At 43.6% G+C, this 22,121-nt stretch overlaps 1 protein-coding gene across 2 annotated transcripts in view; it reads left to right on the top strand.

Moving 5' to 3' along the window:
• Positions 1–3,546, top strand: part of vps35 (VPS35 retromer complex component) — a 67,530-nt gene extending 63,984 nt beyond the window's left edge. For both annotated transcript variants that reach the window (XM_038806634.1, XM_038806635.1), the window contains exon 17: positions 267–3,546. In XM_038806634.1, coding sequence (XP_038662562.1) covers positions 267–446 — 180 coding nt within the window. In that variant the 3' untranslated portion in view covers positions 447–3,546. The remainder of the gene's footprint in view (positions 1–266) is intronic.
• The last annotated feature ends 18,575 nt before the right edge of the window (positions 3,547–22,121 follow it).

Here is a 22,121-nt window from a genome sequence, read left to right as displayed (position 1 = left end):
TCCAGCAATGGTATCTATTCCCAAGCATGTACTGTTACTTCTGGAATTCCAAGAATCAAACCATGGCTCTTTCCACTTTCTCATTTACCTGTTGCCCCTTGATGAGATCATCCAATAGTACATATGATGCCTCTGTTTTAAGTATGGCTGATGCTTCTCAATAAAATGTTTTGTTTAGCCTTTCAAAGTTCGTACAATGTTACAGAAAAAAATGATATTTCAAACTTGTTACTGCAAAATTTTCCATAAACTTTTTTATTTTTCAGGTGACTATTCAAGTCTTAAATCAGCTTATTCAAAAAATAAGAGAAGATCTCCCAAACTTAGAATCCAGCGAAGAAACTGAGCAAATTAACAAACACTTTCACAACACACTGGAGCATCTGCGTCTGCGGAGAGAATCACCTGAAGCTGATGGACCTATTTATGAAGGTCTTGTCTTGTAACCTAGCAGCACACAGATTATAAAGATTCCAGAAAACAATTTAAAATCACTATCACACCTCCTTCTCTGTAGTAGATGGTTACAGAATGTGCCTTTTAGACATGCCAAGACAATAGGATTGCCATTGAACTGTACCATATATATTATATTCTATCTAATGACCAATACTTCTTTCCAAGGAAGGCATTCCTTTGAAATGAGTCAGTGAAACTAAAAATCTTTCAGGATGTCATGAAGGAAGATTTTATTTTATCTTCCACAGCATGACTTGTATTTACCTTATTCACATGTATTTCAACTTGAGTAAAAATGAATCAAGGTGACTTATGTTGATTTGTTTTTTAAAAACTAAATTATCTGTATTGCAGTTTAATTATAAAATCTTTACAGCTGAATGCCTAAAAAATGCTTAACAGTTCGCTGTTTCAGTAAACTTCTGTAGTGGTTCAACAAACGTTTTGTATGCACCACTTTATTTCAAAGACAGGGGTTTATTTAAGCTAAATATTTGCACATGTGGAAATCCTTTCTGCCCAAGATAGAACAGTAATTAATTGTTTGAAGGAAGTGAATATGCAGATTTAAATCATTTGTGTGTTGGTTACCTCTACAAATTACACTATAATAATAATTTATCTGATATTACAATTAAAAAATTTCAATTCTAATTGTAAAGCAAGAAATTACATGGGCACAGTTAACATGCAAAGAAAAACAGTATGGAATTTGTATTTAAGTGTAGTATAAGCAACTTTTCTATACAGACTATCAATTACACTCCTCAGTCCTTCATAATATGTTCATATAACTGTTCTCTTGGAATCCAGAGATTCATAACCACCACTAAACTAGTGTGGGAGAATTGTTGATACTCTGTGGTGGTGATCTTTTTAAGACATTTGTTGTAACATTTCTCTTACACAATATATTGTAATATGTGAAGCAAATTAGCCAATTAAGATTAGCATACTGGAACTTGGGACAATAAATGACCTAAAACTGGTCTTTTGCATGCTCCTTGTAAACCAGCTGAAGGTTGTCTCGCTGAGAAAACAAAGAAAGATCTAAGTATTTTGCCTCTACTTTTTATTGGACATGAATATTGCACAGCTTTTTGTCCAGAAAACTGAAGTAATGTTTGAAATATTGAAATTGAAGAAAGCTGAACTTGTGACTAAATTTCAACTATGGCTCATTGTATACCATCTTTACAATATTTTGTGTGTAACAAAAACAGGAGCAGAATCCCAAAGCTCAGCCAGTATTTCCAGTGAGTAGCTTAGTCAAATAGGCCAGGAGCTGTCATGGTTTGTTGAGTTTTATTTTCCTCACTGGAGCAGTGGTCAAGTTTTTTTACTGTTAACCATGGCTACCTAGATTAGGGAAATGAAAATAGGGCAGGGTATCATGCTTTAAGTAGCTGTCCATAATCTCTGTTGGAAGTGCACATATTGAGTGCAACAATCAGGTTTGACTAATGCTTCTGTGGTCAAATAACCTGTTAAACATTCCCTATATTTGCTCATAATCAATGCACTTGGTTGAGTTATTAGAAGACAACTGGACTCACTGAATGAACCCTAACTCTTGAGAAGTAAACGGATTGTGAAGATTTGGAGAGAAAACCCCAAAAGTGCTCCCTACTTTCATTCAAATGTAATTGAAACTATTAATGTACAAAAAGTAAAAGTTGTAATGTTGTATAATGTTACAACATGGATGGTGATTTGACTATCTAACTTTTAACTAAACATTGCATTCAGTTGAATGAAAATAGTTTGCATGTCTGTTTCTTTGAACATCCTCTCAGAAGAAAATACAACAGTCATGGTATACATTAGCCAAGAGCTGTGTCAATCTTCTCCTTCTCCAGTCTCAAGGATTGATTGCAAGAATGTCACATGTATGTAACAGAAGTTAAACTTTCTTAAGTGATTGACCAATTTATCAATGTTGTCTTCCAAGTTATGAATTATACCAGCACAAGTGAGATGTCTCTTTGTGGTGACTTTTTATGACTGGCAAGCTTTTTTTTGTATTATGCGTTATTTCATGTAAATCTGTTTTATGTACATCTCAAATGACAGTTTGTAACCCAGCGACTTGTTTCTGCCTGCCCTAATTTTGATTTGCCACCTAACTGAGAGAAAGGTTTCTGCTTCGTGGTAGTTATTTTGACAGTATACCAGGTTGCATACTGCTGTAAAATATGCAATCTTGTAGTTTGAGATTACAAAACAAACAAATAATTTACCCCATTGAATGTGTTAAATCATTCTTTCCAAGACCAGTACAAATTAACCAGTTTACACACTTATCAGCGACGCACATTAATCAACATTCTGCATCTTTTTTGTCTGAAGGCATTTTTTGCAAAGTCACCTCAAATTGCTCAATGAGAATTATTTGCAAAGATTGGAATCTAGGTTCTCAAACTATAGAAAATTCATAGGTTTGATGACCTGCAGAACAACTTTTGTTTAAAGCTTTCCAATTGTCTGTCTATGTCTACAAATGGCACACTTTCTGTATCTGCCTTGTACTCTACAACAGTTAAGCAGGTGAGCTAGGTTGAGCGACTTCTCGCACATGGGAAGTCTTGATTAGCAGAATGATGAGAATTATCCAACGTGAATTACACTGCTTTCAGTGAGTTAATGGCCTAATTTGTTTTTCTTCCTAAGTTTATTAGTCATTTTCCTTAATCTATGATGAAAGCTGTTGCATTGTCTATTTTAGATATTGCTTCTTCCCTTGAATGCGTACTCCTCCTTATTATCCTGTAGGTGTAGTAGCAATGTTGAATTCTATAGTAGCTGTAAAGACTTTATTCTAAAAGTAGGCACATCACGTACTTCATGTAAAATCTTGAGCTGCTAAGTTGATAAAAGGGTGGTGTTTGCTTTATTCAGAGGTTTATGATGTATTTGTATACATGTATCCTTGCAACCGAGCATGTGTTCATTTCCCAATTTGAGAAATGAAATATACTTTTTGAAATCACTGTAACATACTTGTAAGCTTTATAATTCCTTTGTAAATTAACTGGAGTATTATGGTCAATGTATTCAACAAAAAGCCTATTAAAATGCTTGACCAAGTGTTGGTAGTGTTCATTGTTTTAAAAAACATAGAAGTATAGTTAGATAACTAGTGGAATTAAATCTTGCTAATTGGGAAATTTCAAACAAAGTTACTCTTGATGGCATAGGACAAGGGCTATGGTTGAGGAAACTAATGTGAAATTAGGATGCAAGAAGATTGCATAAGGCTAGGGTTGAATCAACACTTTATGATGCTGAGAAATAGATCCTGATAAAAAAATGAAGGAGTGAATGCTGCGTATTTTTAGAATGTACTGCCTGAGGATTGTCCAATATCACTTGGCAGGATAGTGCCTGACATAGAAGTTGTGAGAATCAATGTTATCATAATATGGTGGACAGGCCATGTATGCAGCTGATGAGTGTACTGTTATCAGCCCAACAAGAAAATCTGTAATTGAAATTTAAAGCTAAAATGGTGAGACTAAAAATGAAAATATGAATGGAAAACCAACCCTAAAAAGATAGCTACAGGGGCTGGTGTGGAGTGTGTGATGGGACAAACTTGTGTTAATGTCTTGTCTGGTTACAATCATCAGTGCTCCCAATGTGCCCCGTCTACCTTGAGTAGCAGATCATATCTTGAAGTGTTTTGTATGCAAGTGCCTGCTTGAGAAACCAACCTAATTTAACAACCAACTGCTATTTGGACAACCTGTGGGATTTCTACCCAACAGATTTGTGCCATGCCAAAATAAAACATTTTCAAGTGTCAAAGTGCAAACTTGGGCGCCTCTCTTCCATATTCTAAAAACAGGTAATAAGAATCATTTTGACCAAGTGCATTGCAACTAATATAGGGAATCAGCAAGATACATTTAACTTGTTGCTTCTATTATTCTCGCCTCAGTTGTTGAGGTGATGTCACATTCCACTTAACTGATACCTTCTTAAGTGGCTATACCTTTCCCGTTTTGTCTGGCCTAGACTGTCTCTGCAATGGTGTGGCTGTTATCACCAAATCTCATTTGGTCTGTCCCCTTGCTCCTTCATTGCTTGTACTACTTATATCACCTTGTTCAGCCACTCTCACCTTGCATTCAAAGTCCTGGTTGCCCATCATTTGCTCATTACCATGCCACTTTTCTTGACGAGCTATCTTCACAACATTCCCCCCTCTACATTGAGAGGCTACTCATCCCAGGTACACAACATTCCCCCCTCTACATTGACAGGCTACTCATCCCAGGTACAATCTCCTTGAGTCGTCTCTTTCTCTTTCTTCTCCCCCCCCCCCCCCCCTCACCTCAATTCATTGCCCTCCAATCCTCCCTTAATCTCACCCTCCATGTAGACCTCTAACACATTTACAGCCACTCATTCTTACTGATCTTGATCGCCAGAGCAGGCGTCAATTGTTTCCCCATTCATGCACACTTCCCTCTGGTATCCTCAGAAATTTTATCCTTTGACGCCCTCCTGTTTCTCAACTGGAAGCTGTCCCTTGATATTTTCTGAAACAATGTAAGTTGCCACATATGACACCTAGCTCTACCTCACCACCACCTCTAAAAGTATCCACTGTCTTTAAATTGTCAGACTGCTTATCTGATGTTCCGTACTAGATTAACAGAAATTTCCTCCAGTTAAATATTTGCCTGAAACCATTGTCTTCCACCACGGACATACGCTCGCTCCCTCACCACTGATTCCATCCCTTTCCCCAGCAACTGTCTGAGGCTGAACGATCCTGTTATATTTCACCCCAAGATGAGTATTCAACCGCATTCATGGGATTATGCCTTCATAGCATTGCCCGTCTCTGCCTCAGTGGTTTTGTTGCTGAACTCCTCCATATACGCCTTTGTTACCCCTAGATTTGGCAATTCCAACTGTCCTGGCTGGACTCTTGTATTATACACTCTGTCGGTCTTCCAAACACGGCATTTACCCATCTGTGCTTTGCTTGCTGATGTACACTGATTTCCAGTTCAATAATACCTCATTTTAAAAATTCTTCTTTGTTTTCAAATCCCTCCACTGTCTTGCCCCTCCCTATTTCTCATCTTTTCCAACCCTACAATCCTCTGCACTGCTCTAATTACTGCACCAATGGTGCTGTGCCTTCAGCTGAATATGAAATTCCCTCTTTAAATCTCCTCCACTACCTGGGTTTACTCCTTCAAGACTTTCCAGAAAATCTATCTTTGTACAAGATATGGATGATCTCTCCAAATATCTCCTTTGGTGGCTTGGTGTTGCATTTTGTTTCAGAATGCCTCTGAAGCGCCTTGGGACGTTTTTATTTTAAAGACGCTATATAAATGCATGTCCTGATGCGGCGAAAGATGTTTATATAAATCTTAAATACTTTGTTGAACAATCTGACTTGCGCTTGATTTTTAATGAATTATACTGGTCGTATAGTACAGTTTGATGTTTCCATGTCAATTTCAACTGAATAAAATGTGCACTGATGATTGCAGTGTTCAGCCCTATTTTTAACTCCACATTATGAAGTAGTCCATACCGTGATGCAAAAACACCAGGACAACAGTCAGGCTTGGGCTCATCAGGCACAAATGTTACTTGCTACTTAAGTGCTGGGTAATGACTATTTTCACCAAGAGAGAATCTATCCATCTGCCCTTGACATTCAATGACATTACTATTGCTTGATTTCCCCCACATCAATCACCTAGGCATTTAATTGGACCTTGAGCATTCATTTCTCAATGAATTGTGGCACACATCACCAATAAGATGCATTGTAGCATATTACCTTTCAAATGCCACTTTGAAGAACAAGCTTAGCAGGTGTATCAACATTACCAAGAGCAAGATTGAGCCATATGACATCATGGTCTATTTATTGAAAACCACGTTCTTAACATGCATCCAGAGAAGGACTAGCTCAAAGCTGAGACCCCAACAAAAAAATGTTCTTCTCTGCTCTCTTCGTCTTCCATGGGAGAACAGTCAAACTATTGATGCAATGTCTAATGACATTCTTACATTGTAGACTCAAGCTATCATTAAATGTCATGACAGATCAAAGAACCAAATTTGCATTATTTAATACCAAACAATAAATACCTTCCATTTATTTCCCACTCAGGTTATCAATCCGCAGGTTCAGGGACAGGAATCTGGGGGTTCTCATGCAGGTATATTCTTTGATAGTGCTCGGATATATTGAGTGCGAATAGCAAAGCCTATAGGATCTTGGACTTGATAAATAGAAATATTGAGTACAAAAGCAGGGAAGTTATGTTGAACCTTTATAAAGTTTGGATTACTCTACAACTCGAGTGTTGCTTCCAATTCTGGCCACCATATTTTAGGAAAGACGTGAAGGTCCTTGAGAGCATGAACAAAAGATTAGCAGAATGGTTCAGAGGATGAGGGATTTAGCTACAAGAATAAGATTGGGTTAGATAAGGTAGACAAAGCAAAGCAGTTCCTATTACCTGATGGTACAATAATGAGGGGAGGTGGTGGCATAGTGGTATTGTCGCTGGACTATTAATCCAGACAACCAGGGTAGTGATCTGGGGGTTCTGGTTCGAATCCCAGGAGGTGGTGGAATTTAAACTCAATAAAAAATATCTGGAATAAAAAGTCGAATGATGACTATGAAACAATTGTAAAAAACATCTGATTCACTAATATACTTTAGGGAAGGAAATGTGCTATCCTTGCCTGGTCTGACCTACATGTGACTCCAGATCCACAGCAATGTAAATGCCCTCTGAAATGACCAGCTGCTACAAAAACACAAAAAACCCGACATTGACCCAGGTACGAGAAATGACAACGGCAAATCAGCCCTGTCGACCCTGCCAGGTACTCCTTACTAACATCTCAGGGCTTGTTCCAAAGTTGGGAGAGCTGTCTCGCAGAATAGCAACAGCCTTACAGTCATACTCGCAGAATCCTACCTGACAGATAATGTCCCAGACACCACTATCACAGTGAGAGTGGTGGAGTTGAATTTAAATAATTATTTCAAAACTAAATTGGATGTACACTTGATAGAACTAAACCTGTAGGGCTAAGGAAATGGAATGACACTGGCTGGAATGCTCCACAGAGAGCTGGTGTGGCCATAGTGAGCTGAATGGTCTCCTCCTGTGCCATACTGACCATGACTCCTCAGTTTCCTTTGCTATAAGGTGCTCCCCTGGTGGCTGCAGCAGGTGAAAGGTTGCTGTTCTTCTAATGGTTGATGATCTCTGGGTGCACAAACCAATTAAGAACAAAGAAAATTACAGCACAGGAACAGGCCCTTTGGCCCTCCCAGCCTGCGCCGATCCAGATCCTTTATCTAAACCTATCTCCTATTTTCCAAGGTCTACTTCCGTCTGTTCCCGCCCATTCATATACCTGTCTAGATGCTTCTTAAATGATGTTATCGTGCCCGCCTCTACCACCTCCGCTGGTAAAGCGTTCCAGGCACCCACCACCCTCTGCGTAAAAAAACTTTCCACGCACATCTCCCTTAAACTTTCCCCCTCTCACCTTGAAATCGTGACCCCTTGTAACTGACACCCCCACTCTTGGGAAAAGCTTGTTGCTATCCACCCTGTCCATACCTCTCATAATTTTGTAGACCTAAATCAGGTCCCCCCTCAACCTCCGTCTTTCCAACGAAAACAATCCTAATCTACTCAACCTTTCTTCATAGCTAGCACCCTCCATACCAGGCAACATCCTGGTGAACCTCCTCTGCACCCTCTCCAAGGCATCCACATCCTTCTGGTAATGTGGTGACCAGAACTGCACGCAGTATTCCAAATGTGGCCGAACCAAAGTCCTATACAACTGTAACATGACCTGTCAACTCTTGTACTCAATACCCCGTCCGATGAAGGCAAACATGCTGTATGCCTTCTTGACCACTCTATCAAACTGCGTTGCCACCTTCAGGGTACAATGGACCTGAACGCCCAGATCTCTCTGCACATCAATTTTCCCCAAGAGCCTTCCATTGACCATATAGTCCGCTCTTGAATTTGATCATCCAAAATGCATCACCTCGCATTTGCCTGGATTGAACTCCATCTGCCATTTCTCTGCCCAACTCTCCAATCTATCTATATTTTGTTGTATTCTCTGACAGTCCTCCTCGCTATCTGCAACTCCACCAATCTTAGTATCATCTGCAAACTTGCTAATCAGACCACCTATACCTTCCTCCAGGTCATTTATGTAGATCACAAACAACAGTGGTCCAAGCACGGATCCCTGTGGAACACCACTAGTCACCCTTCTCCATTTTGAGACACTCTCTTCCACCACTACTCTGTCTCCTGTTGCCCAGCCAGTTCTTTATCCATCTATCTAGTACACCCTGAACCCCATACGACTTCACTTTTTCCATCAACCTGCCATGGGAAACCTTATCAAACGCCTTACTAAAGTCCATGTATACGACATCTACAGCCCTTCCCTCATCAATTAACTTTGTCACTTCCTCAAAGAATTCTATTAGGTTTGAAAGACATGACCTTCCCTGCACAAAACCATGCTGCCTATCACTGATAAGTCTATTTTCTTCCAGATGTGAATAGATCCTATCCCTCAGTATCTTCTCCAACAGTTTGCCTACCACTGACGTCAAGCTCACAGGTCTATAATTCCCTGGATTATCCCTGCTACCCTTCTTAAACAAAGGGACAACATTAGCAAGTCTCCAGTCCTCCGGGACCTCACCCGTGCTCAAGGATGCTGCAAAGATATCTGTTAAGGCCCCAGCTATTTTGACCCTCGCTTCCCTCAGTAACCTGGGATAAATTCCATCCGGTCCTGGGGACCTGTCCACCTTAATGTCTTTTAGAATACCCAAAACTTCCCCCTTCCGTATGACAACTTGACCGAGAATATTTAAACATCCATCCCTAGCCTCAACATCTGTCTTGTCCCTCTCCTTTGTGAATACCGATGCAAAGTACTCATTAAGAATCTCACCCATTTCCTCTGAGTCCACGCATAAATTCCCTCTTTTGTCTTTAAGTGGGCCAATCCTTTCTCTAGTTACCCTCTTGCTCCTTACATACGAATAAAATGCTTTGGGATTTTCCTTAACCCTGTTAGCCAAAGATATTTCATGACCCCTTTTAGCCCTCTTTATTGCGAGTTTGAGATTCTTCCTACTTTTCCGATATTCCTCCAAAGCTTCATCAGTTTTGAGTTGCCTCGATCCTATGTATGCTTCCTTTTTCATTTTAGCTAGTCTCACAATTTCACCCGTCATCCATGGTTCCCTAATCTTGCCATTTCTATCTTTCATTTTCACAGGAACATGTCTGTCCTGCACTCTAATCAACCTTTCCTTAAAAGACTTCCACATTTCAAATGTGGATTTACCCTTAAACAGCTGCTCCCAATCCACATTCCCTAGCTCCTGCCGAATTTTGTTATACTCTGCCTTTCCCCAATTTAGTACTCTTCCTTTCGGACCCCTCTTGTCCTTGTCCGTGAGTATTCTAAAACTTACGGAATTGTGATCGCTATTCCCAAAGTAATCACCGACTGAAACATCAACCACCTGGCCGGGATCATTCCCCAATACCAGGTCCAGTATGGCCCCTTCCCGAGTTGGACTATTTACATACTGCTCTAAAAAAACCCTCCTGGATGCTCCTTACAAACTCTGCTCCATCTACGCCTCCAACACTACACGAATCCCATTCAATGTTGGGGAAGTTAAAATCTCCCATCACAACCACCCTATTGCTCCTACATTTTTCTATAATCTGTCTGCATATTTGTACCTCTACTTCATGCTCGCTTTTGGGAGGCCTGTAGTAAAGTCCCAACAATGTTACTGCACCCTTCCTATTTCTCAGCTCCACCCATATTGCCTCAGTGCTCGAATCACCATCGTGCCCTCCTTAATCACAGCTGTGATATCATCTCTGACGAGTAATGCAACTCCTCCACCCCTTCTACCTCCCTCTCTATCCCTCCTGAAGCATCTATACCCTGGGATATTCAGTTGCCAGTCCTGCCCTTCCCTCAACCAAGTCTCAGTAATACCTATAGCATCATATTCCCAGGTACTGATCCAAGCCCTAAATTCATCTGCCTTACCTGCTACACTTCTCGCATTAAAACAAATGCACCTCAGACCACCTTTGCGTTCATCATCTCTTCCCTGTCTACTCTTCCCCTTAGTCACATTGAGTTTATTGTATCGTACCTTACTGGCTATAGTTGCTGCTTCTTTACTGACCTCTTAACTTCCTAATCTGGTTCCCATCCCCCTGCCACATTAGTTTAAAACCTCCCCAACAGTTTTAGCAAAAGCACCCCCTAGGATATTGGTTCCAGTACTGCCCAGGTGTAGACCATCCTGTTTGTAATGGTCCCACCGCCCCAGAACCGTTTCCAATGTCCCAAAAATCTGAACCCCTCCCTCCTGCGCCATCTCTCAAGCCACGTATTCATTCTGATTATTCTTGAATTTCTACTCTGACTGTCCCGTGGCACTGGTAGCAATCCTGAGATTACTACCTTTGAGGTCCTACTTTTTAACTTATCTCCTAACTCCCTAAATTCTGATTGTAGGACCTCATCCCTTTTTTTTAACCTATATCGTTGGTGCCTATATGCACCACGACAACTGGCTGTTCACCCTCCCCCTTCAGTATGTCCTGCAGCCGATCGGAGACATCCCTGACCCGAGCACCCGGGAGGCAACATACCATTCGGGAGTCTCGTTTTCGACCACAGAAGCACCTGTCTACTCTCCTTACAATTGAATCCCCTATGACTATAGCCCTGCCAGTCTTTTTCATGCCCTTCTGTGCAGCAGAGCTAGCCACGGTGCCATGAGCCTGGCTACTACTGCCTTCCCCTGGTGAGTCATCTCCCCCAACAGTATCCAAAACGATATACCTGTTTTGGAGGGAGATGACCGCAGGGGACACCTGCACTACCTTCCTGCTCTTTCTCTGCCTTTTGGTCACCCATTCCCTGTCTCCATCACCAATCCTAATCTGCGGTGTGACCAACTCACTGAACGTGCTATCCACTACCTCCTCAGCATCGCGGATGCTCCAAAGTGAGTCCATCCGCAGCTCCAGAGCCGTCATGTGGTCTAACAGGAGCTGCAGCTGGACACACTTCCTGCACATGAAGAAGTCAGGGGCATCGGCCGCGTCCCTGAACTCCCACATTGCGCACGAGGAGCATAACACGGGTCTGGGATCTCCTGCCATTTTTACCCTTTACCTTAACTGATTACAAATATAGTATCAAATAATTAATAAGTGAAAGGAATAAAGATTTTACTTACCAATCACAATACTCACCAACACACGAAGAATTAAATTGTCACTTGACAACAGCCCCTTCACAAACCACCTTCAAATTAGGCTGACCGCACTGCACGTATGCAAATCTCCCTGGAACAGCCAATCTGTAGCTCCGCTCTGCTGCCCTCTGCTGGTTGCTTGCTTGCACTCGAACTCCTCGGGTCTCTTTCGCAGGTGCACCTTCAAATTAGGCTGACTGCACTGCACGTATGCAAATCTCCCCGGAACAGCCAATCAGTAGCTCCGCTCTGCTGCCCTCTGCAGGTTGTGGCACCTTGGGCAATCTTTCCCAGTTAACTTGGTTATGGAGGACTGGATACACAGACCTATTGACCTCCCGAGAGCAGTCAGCATGTATGCTTCCATCATGATCCTTGGTGCGGAGGTTCATCATTTCCAATAATTTTGGGGACAGCAGATTCCAGAAGATGACCAATCTCTTCAAAACCTATCAATATCCCCATAATGGAGCCCAGAGTCTATATGGTTTCTGTTCCAGCTTTGAATAAATACTAACGTTCCAGCTGAGGGAATCCGGCTCCAGAGTCCCTGGAGTTGATGTCAGTATACAGGATAGACTCCAGGATGGTGATCTCATGCAAAATGACAGCACAGAGGCTGGATGCAAACTTCGCCATATTCTCAGCCATAGTGACAAAATCTCTTGCCAGACATTCTGAAAGGTTTGTGTGAGGCCAGCAGTTTCATTTTCATATCTGGACTATGGAATTCCCTCACAGCCACAGCAGGTCTGAGAGACAGGTTCGCTCTCGCTAGTTTTCTTTTTGCATTTGCAACCAGGAGTTTGATGCTGCTCGGGGTGCTGGATGTTTCACCACATGCAGATCACTATCGCACCCATGTGGAGTGCCAATGTCCTGGTGCCTGGGAGGTGAGGAGTGTCTGACATTGCACTACGAAGGGATTGTCCACCCCTGGGATCTGTTCTTCTGCAGAAGACTCATGATGTTGAGAAAGCCATAGAGGAAAAATTGAAAAAGCTAGGGAGAAAGAAGTTTCACCTGATCCGATAACAGCCTGAAGAATATAGGTTGACGTTATTAAGCTGAATGAATAGAATGCAGGCACCCTGCTTGTGTATTCTACCAGCTTCTGTGCCTGAGTTCACTCAGAATATGTACAGGAAAGATGTTGCAGACTGGGTGGTGAAATGGCAATGACACCCTGGCATAGTAATATGGAACACTGTTTATATTGTGTTACATTTTGGCCAGGATGGTGGTCTCTATTGGGGCCTCTGATGGGAGTGTCTGGTGGGGGGGTCACAGATGGGGGTCTCTATTGGGGTCTCTGATCAGAGTCTCTGATGTGGGGGTCTCTGATGAGTATCTCTAGTGGGGGGGGGGGGGGGGTGTCACGGATAGGGGTCTCTATTGGATGATGTGATGGAGGGACTGGGTTGGTCAGTGGGGGGATTCGGGCCACCCTCACACATGTGCGGAGTCTGCACTTTCTCCCCATGTCTGCGTGGGTTTCCTCCGGGTGCTCCGGTTTCCTCCCACGTTCAAAAATGTGCAGGTTAGTTGGATTGGCCATGCTAAATTGCCCTTAGTGTCCAAAATTGTCCTTAGCGTTGGGTGGGGTTACTGGGTTAGGGGGATAGGGTGAAGGTGTGGGCTTGGGTAGGTAGGGCGCAGACTTGATGGGCCGAATGGCCTCCTTCTGCACTGTAAATTCTGTGATTCTGTGTGTGTTGTGTGGTGGGGGAGGATGTTACCCATTATTCCCGTGATCGGGGAGGGGGAGCTGGTTGGTGGGTACCCCTACTTGTCTGCGGGGATTGGCAGGATTTGTATAATGGAAGAGAGGAATGTATTGTGATGGACTTTAGGGGAGACCTCAGTTATGCACTGCTTGAGCCTCCTCAGGGTCACACTTGGGCAAACGTGCACCAGCCCAAAAGAGTGTGGGTCAGTGTAATGAGGGGTGGGGGGGGGGGGGGGGGGGGTGCAGTGCACTGAGGCCACCAGAAGGGATCAAAACATTGCAAAGGGTGCCATATTCATTTCTCTCCCAAGCTGTATTCTCCGCCTCATTGGGAATCCTGGTACTGGAGTTGGCCAATGGCGAATCTACCCGTGTATTGCAAGTCACAGGCTCTTCAGAACGTTTGTACATGGCTTATCATTTTGTCATGTGCCTTGTACATGGTGCTATTGTGATATGAAGAGACAATTTGATAGCTTTTCAGCCTTGGCTGAAATACCTACATAGCATCAAGTTTGATGGGAAGTAATACATCATGTCACAGTGTGACCCTCCACAGTATCATTGGCTATCGTTTTAATTACTTTGTTTGAAGACTGACATCTATTAAGGCCCAGTGCCTTGCTTTTTCTCAGCCTGTCCTGACAGTGTCACTTCTTTTGGTTGAATAGTTTTTAAATTTAGGAAATAAAGTTTAGTCAGATATAATAAAATCTAGATAGAATTGAAAGCGTGAACTTTATCTTTTCCATGAATATATATTTGATTATAAATATTCACTCAATTCTATACATCAGACAATCAAATCACCAAATAACCCGTCAGTGGAAACCCATGTGGAAGTTGACATCAGCATAGCTTCTGAAGTAGCTTTTTGTAATTAGACTGTGAATAGACTGATGAATATACATTAGTTCAACAAAAATGAGTAGTTGCATTTAAGATTCTGAATGTGAAGCAGCATCAATGCCAGCGTAATTAACTGGCTTCATTTTATTCATGAGGTTTGAATCATAGAGAATTAGAGGTGGATAAATGTTCTACAGTTTTGCCTGATTAATTTTGAAGAAGACAGAGTATTGCAGAACTTTTCCAAAGCAAATTGGACAAGTGGGGATGGATCTTCAATAGGGTAAGTTTTCAGAAGTAACTGTATTATCTAATGGCTTTTTATTATTTGATGTTTTTATCCTGCAGCTATTTTAATTACAACAGCATTTTTGAAAACCTGGAGCTATGTCTAGGTCTCAAATGAATGGGTCAAATGTTGGATTTGGACAATGAGTCCTCGACAGTTACTGAACATAATCTCCCTGCAGTGGACTCTAACTGGGTAGGGAAAGATAAAGACTTGCAATTATATCACGCTGGTGGCACTTAAACCCAATAAATATAAAGGACTGGATTCTCTGTTGCGCCGGCTGCCCAGGGATTTTCCGACAGCGTGGCGCTGCCCACATTGGGAAACCCCATTGGTCGGCTGGCGAGACGGAGATCGGGATGGAGAATCCTGCCCAAAATGTCTAATGATGACCATGAAACCATTGTCGATTGTTGTAAAAAATCCAACGGTTTACTAATAACCTTTAGGGAAATATCTGCCATCCATACTTTGTCTGGCCTACATGTGACGCCTACATGTGACTCCAGCAATGTGGTTGACTCTTACGTGCCTTCTGAAATGGCCTAGCAGGCCACTCAGTTGTAGTCGCCCCTTACAAAGGAATGAAACTGGACAAAGCACCCGATATCCATAGAGGCACCAGAAATGACAACAGCAAACCAACAAAGTCCTCCAAAGTTGGGAGCGCTGTCTCACAGACTGGTCAAGCAACAGCCTGACTTAATCATACTCATGGAATCATACCTTACAGGTAATGTCCCAAACACCACAATCACCCAGCAGAGGTGGTGGCACAGTGGTTATATAGTCGGGAGAGAGTTGCCCTCAACATCGACTTTGGACCCCATGAAGTCTCATGGCCCCAGGTGAAACATGGACAAGGAAACCTGCTGGTTACCACTCTTTACTCTTTCATGTTAAACACAACTTGGAGGAAGCACTGAGGGTGACAAGGGTGCAGAATGTACTCTGGGAGGGGGAGCTTTGATTTCCATCACCAAGGGTGGCTCGGTTGTATGACCACAGACCGCGCTGGCTGGGTCCTAAAGGATGTTGCTCGTTTTACTGGAGTGTGATTAACATGCCTCCGTTTAAAGGCCGTGTGCTTAACACTGCTATGGCTCTGTATGTGTAATTATGCTCGGAGTCGCCAGGTGCTGTATTGAGACACCGTCACAAGTATATCAAGGTCAGGTTCAAAGTAATAAATCTGTACACCGATTAGTAAGTCCAAACGATCGGTGTTTATTATAACAAATATAATAAATACACATGCATATGCTAAAGAGACTAACTTACTTCTAATACTAAACAACTAAATACTTATCTAGACAGGAACAGGCAAGGTCAGGAAACAAGGCCTTCGTCCCGTTCTTGGTCTGTGACTCTCTGAATCGTAAGGTTGTCAAGATCTAGCAAGGTCTGGATCACATAGCGATCGTTGTATTGGCACTTACAGTTCGATGGCTGATGCTCAACGGCCGGTGATGAAACTGGAGTCAGGATGCGATGTCACAAGTCTGGGCCGGAGTCTGGAAGCAACAGCAGATCTGGGCCGGAGCAAAACAGACCGAACCATGTGCAGGACCTACTCTTTATAGTCCCTAGAAGTCCGTGCCCCCTTGGGGCGGTTCTTTTACCTGCCAGGTATCGATTGGGCCTTTCCCAATCGATATCTTCCAAACCCCCCAATCTGAGGGTCGTTCCTCGATGGGTGGGGCGGTCCCTACGGTTCTTTGTGTTGGTTACTGTGGCGCCATTCTGTCTGGGCGTCTACGCAAAAGTATCCATTGATACTTAAATGTTTCTATTGTGCGGGGTCTGGATCTGGATCACCTCATTACTATGCAGATCTGTTTCCATTTGCACCTTTGGCTGAAACTCTGCACCTGGCCAAAAACTGGTTTCTGTACGTGCAGGATGCAAATTAGTCTTCTGCAAACTGCTTGTCCTCACTAAGACTGTTTTTTCCTGCAGCCTCAGCAGTTCTCCATTTTGTAGCCCAGTGTCCATCTTAGATGGCTACAAGGACATGCTGCTAGACTGGGACTGTGGCAGGTAGTGAAGGAACCAACAAGAGGGAAAAACGTACTTGACTTCATCCTCACTTGCCTGCAGATGTATCTGTCCATGACAGTATCGGTATGAGTGACCACCACACAGTCCTTATGGAGACAAGGCCTGTCTTCACATTGAGGATACCCTCCATCGTGTTGTGTGACACTCCCATCGTGTTAAATGGGATAGACATCAAACAGATCAAGCAACTCAAGACTGGGCATCCAGGAGGTGCTGTCGACAATTAGCAGCAGCAGAATTGTTCTCAATTACAATCTGTAGCCTCATGGCCCAGCATATCCCCCACTCTACCATTACCACCAAACCATCAACCCTGGGTCAATGAAGAGTGCGGGAGGGCATGCCAGGAGCAACACCAGGCATGTCTAAAACCGAGGTGCCAACCTGATGAAGCTACACCACAGGGCCACTTGCATGCCAAACAGCATAAGCGGCAAGTAATAGACAGAGTGAAGCGGAGAGGCCCGGAAAAGTATCCTCAGAAAGGAATACCAGCGATTTAGAATCCAAGGGCCGACCCCATCTCCCGGAAACACCTTCCAAGTGTGTGGTCAAATATGTGGCTCGAGGATCTGGCATATCAGCCAAACATGTACCCACAGAACCCATGGCCAGTAACACAACGTTTCTTAGATGGACAATCATCCTCATTAGCAAGTGATAGCCGAAGAAGAAGGTGAGGACAGTGGAGGCAAATACAGCATAAGGAGTCCAAAACCACGAAATATGCAGACATCTCCAAGAGTGGTCATGAAGCAACGTTTTCTGCCCTCAGGTCTACCATGGAGTTTGTGACACAGGGAAGATCTTGGTTCCACAGTCCATAAACATAGTCGGAGCATCTCTCATGAAAGCTCCATGATGTATTTTAGGGTGAATGTTTGAAATCAGTAGCTACAAAGACTTGTGAGAAGTGGATCGAATCTAAAATTGGAATTTTAGTACAACCTTGTTAGAATATTTCTCTCAGTTCAGGAGAGCAGAAACCCAGGGTCATAATCTAGAAATAATCCTTAGAAATGCACTGCGAACACTGCCCCGGACGTCCCAAACAAGGACTGCATTAGAATTTTGGGAAGTTTAAACTTCCAATGCTTAATTACCCAGCATCTGGAACAACTTGATTTAAATCGGAGACTTTGGATGGTTCCGACTCACGTAGCAGAATCGTTACTCAGGAAACGTTAGAAGGATTAAAAGCAATTCTACCTCTTGGGTAACTATAGTACTGACCCCCCACCCTCCAATTACCCAGCTTTATTCCTAATGACCCGACAACCCCCCAAACCCCTATTCCAGCAACTACCCCTCCTTCCCCCAACTATCCTCCCAACACTTCAACGACCACCTCCCCCCCCCCCCCCACTATCACCTTGACTATCCTCCTGAACCCCTCAGTATCCTTCCGCACCCACCCCCACTCCCTTGAAAATCCCTACCACTCTCTAACCCCCCCCCCCCCCTCCCCTCCCCATGCCGCTGCCCAGGATTGGAAAATATCTGAAGCTGCTGGACTACATATTTCTCACCAGGCGCGAGTGAAGATCGGGTGAGAAATGTACAGCTCTTGACCTGGTAAGTGACAGGAGCAGAGTGGCAATCTGACGATGATTGCCACTTCATGGAAGTTTTAATTATATTCGCTGGGGGAACCTACATAAATCACTGAACTAAGAAGCACTAAAGTTTTATTCCACCGACATGAGATCTGTTGAACGAATATCTTGAGACGCGGCACCAAGGGCTGGATTTTATGCCCCCTGGCCAGGTGAGTTTCCAACAGGGCTGGGCACATAAACTATGAGGGGTGGCAGGCCCACTCACCCCCATACTGTCCCCCGCAATATGGCAATGTGTGCCGACGTTAAATCAGCAGCCACCTAACGTTTCAATACACAACTCCCCCCGCCCGCCCCGCACCCCCAGGCAAAATTCAGTTCCAAGTTACAAAAAAAAACTCGCAAACTGCTTTCAAACATTTCACTAAATAGGTTTGGGAGGGAAATGATGGCAATTGTTAATCAATTGGCTGATCTCATTTCAATCATTAATTCAGTTGGAATGTGTGAAGAGAGTGACTGCAATAACAGTATTATTTATTGACCACTGGTATTAGTTGCATTATACCTTTGAGTCTCATTTGTTATTTCCACGACTGTTGGCTGACCGACTGAATGTTTCCAGCATTTTATAAGTTCATAAGATATAGGACCAGAATTAGGCCATTCGGCCCATCGAGTCTGCTCCACCATTCTATTATGGTTGATATGTTCCTCATCTGCTACCTACAATGTTACAGGCCAAGAGCTGAATTGCGAAATCAACCAGAGCTTCTCCCTGGGCACCAGTGTATGCACCAGTCTAACATGTTGACCTTTCACCCCTGCAGAGAATAACTTTTGGACTTCAACCAGCAATGCTGGCCGCCGTGCTGATGGCTGCAGCTCTGCAAGATGACTTGTGGCAGCGTAAGCGGAGGCCGCTCAGTGAGGAGGTGGAGGCTGCAGCAGAGGAGCGGGCTGCAGAGGGGCAGGTGGCAGCCACACAGGCTGGAAGGTTGGCCGCCCATCAGACCGAGGAGGTAGAGGAGGTGCCAAGGGGGCACCGCATGAGGCCCCGCATGCACCACAACCGCATGTCATTCGAGGACCTGCCGGACCGGGCATGCAGACGGAGAGCAGAGAGACAGTGCAACACATATGCCAGATGATGGCACACCTGGCACCACAGGGGTATGGGGGAGGACACCCGCTCCCGGTGACCGTGAAGGTGACAGTCGCACTCAACTTCTATGCCACGGGGTCATTCCAGCTGCCGAGTGGGGACCTGTCTGGGATTTCGCAGACATCGGCACACAGGTGCATCTGTGCCGTCTACTGCCCTGGCGGACCAGTACATCCAGTACCATATGGACCATGCCCACCGGGATACCCAAGCATCGTGGTTCGCTGCCGTCGCCTGGATGCTATGTAGAACTACTCTAGTGGCATCCTAGCTATTCAGTTTTAAGAGGTCTCATCTCTGGACACCCCCTTCACCCCTGTTGCTCATTTTCGATCCCAACAGCATCGCCAATACTGTTGCTAATAGTAATAATGTTGGTGAACCACAAGACTTCCCTTATATCGATCAAATGAACACACAACCAGTTAGTTAGTTCAAAAGATGGTTTATTTACAAACACAAGAGTTACCTCGACATGCAAACACAATATCTACTACGAGCTAAACTACACCTATCAGCTACAATAACCTGTACTTAACTTCAGGGCGACCGGCACTGTGCATCTGGATTTCACTTGGCTGGTTCGAAGAAAGTGGCTCTGTCTCTGCTTGGCTCATCCATCAGGTAGCGATCGTTGGTCTTGAACTTGGCTGGCTGGCTGTTCCTGCTGCAATTGGGTTGGCACAGGCCAGATCCAAAAGAGACAGAACACATGACTGTGCTCTCTTTTATCCCTCTGGGATTTCATGCTCTTTGGGCTGTCCTTAACCTTGGACCCAATAGTTCAACAGGGATCTGATCACTATCTTCGATTTCAGCCAATAAAGGGGCGGGTGCCTTGGTGGCTGGGCGGGTCATTAGCGGTCATTGACCTTGGCGGTTGGGCTCTCTGCATAAAGGGAGTGGCGCCGATCAGTCTGTGGCTGTTCTGGTTTCTTGATTGGAGTTCTATTGCCCTGGGAAAATGGGCCATTGAAATGTAAACAAGCGGGGGTTTCGATCAGGCCTGGTTACCTGCGTTTCAGATACACATGAGCTCTGTATCTGTCTGAGTCCTGGGTTGGCCATAATTCCGATGATCCTTTGCAGATGGCCCTCTTAGATGGCTACACCCCTAATCCCATGTGATCTCACCTTGTGAATTAGCCTTCTGTGTAGCACCTTATCAAACGTCTTCCGGAAGTCCAGATATACTACAATCTGAATTCTCCGTCCGTGTACACAAACAGGTACCGGAATGTGGCGACCAGGGGCTTTTCACAGTAACTTCATTGCAGTTTTAATGTAAGCCTACTTGTGACAATAAAGATTATTATTATCTACAGGATCCCAATTATCCACTTTGCTAGTTACACCTTCGAAGAACTCAAGCAAATTAGTCAAACATGATTTGCCCTTTGTAAAACCATGCTGACTCTGATGAATAGTGCTTTGGCTTTCCAAATGTCCTGATATTACGTCCTTGATAATTGCTTATAACAATTTTCCAACAACAGATGTTAAACTAACTGGTCTGTAATTTCCCACATTCTGCCTCCCTCCCTTTTTGAATAAGGGCGTTGTGTGAGCATTTTTCCAATCCACTGGAACCTTTCCCGTGTCCATGGAATTTTGGAATATCATAACTGTTGCTCGTCTCCATTTTGTAGACTGGTGTCCATCTTAGGGGGCTACATTACCAATGGATCCACTATCTCTGCTGCCACTTGTTTTAACACCCTAGGATGTGGGCTATCAGGCCCTGGGGACTTGTCTGCCCTCAATCCCAAGAGTGTATTGAGTACCGTTTCCCTATTGATGCTGATTGTTCCAAGTTCCACCCTTTCTATTTCCTCTGAATTGCCTGTTCCTGTAGGATGGTAGTAGTGCCCACCACTGTGAAAACTGAGGAAAAGTATTGATTTAGCATCTCTGTCATTTCTGTGTTCCTCACTAGAAACTCACCAGTTTCATCTTCCAAGGGGCCAACATTCACCTTAGCGACTCTCTTCACTTTTATGCACCTGTAGAAGCTTTTGCTATCCTTTCTTGATATTCTGTGGTAGTTCTTTTCCTAATTTACCTTAGCTTTCTATTACTTTTTTAGTATCCCCTTGTTTATCTTTGAAAGTTTCCCAATCTTCCAGTCTGCCACTGGCCTTTGCAATATGATATAACTTAGTTTTTGTTCTTATAATGTTCTTGACCTCCTTGTTTAGCTATGGTGTTTTTACCCCTCTGTCCCATCTTTCTTCCTCACTGGGATATACTTTAGTAGTAAGGAATTGAGTATCTCCTTAAACAACTGCCACTGCTCATCAACTGCCTTCTTGTCCAGTCTAAAAATCTGACCTCAAGCTGATGTAATTTCCTTTGTTTAATTCCAGAACACTAGTGTGGGACTCCACTTTCTCGTCCCCAAATTGAATCTTGAATTCTACCATACTATAGTCACTACTCCCTCGCCTTAACTATGAGGTATCATGACAGAACACTAAATAGAGAATAGCCTCCTCCAGGAAACAATCTCTAATGTATTCAATTAACTCTGCCTCCAGGCTACCCTTGCCAATTTGATTCCTCCAGCCTATGTGCATATTAAAATTACCCATTATTATTGCAGTACCTTTCTTGCAAGCCCCCAGTATTTCCTGGTTTATACTGTGCCCCACTGTAGA

This window comes from Scyliorhinus canicula, chromosome 9, assembly GCF_902713615.1.
Source record: "Scyliorhinus canicula chromosome 9, sScyCan1.1, whole genome shotgun sequence".
Taxonomy (NCBI): domain Eukaryota; kingdom Metazoa; phylum Chordata; class Chondrichthyes; order Carcharhiniformes; family Scyliorhinidae; genus Scyliorhinus; species Scyliorhinus canicula.
Note: the sequence above shows the minus strand (reverse complement) of the source record. Positions and strands in the feature narration are given on the sequence as shown.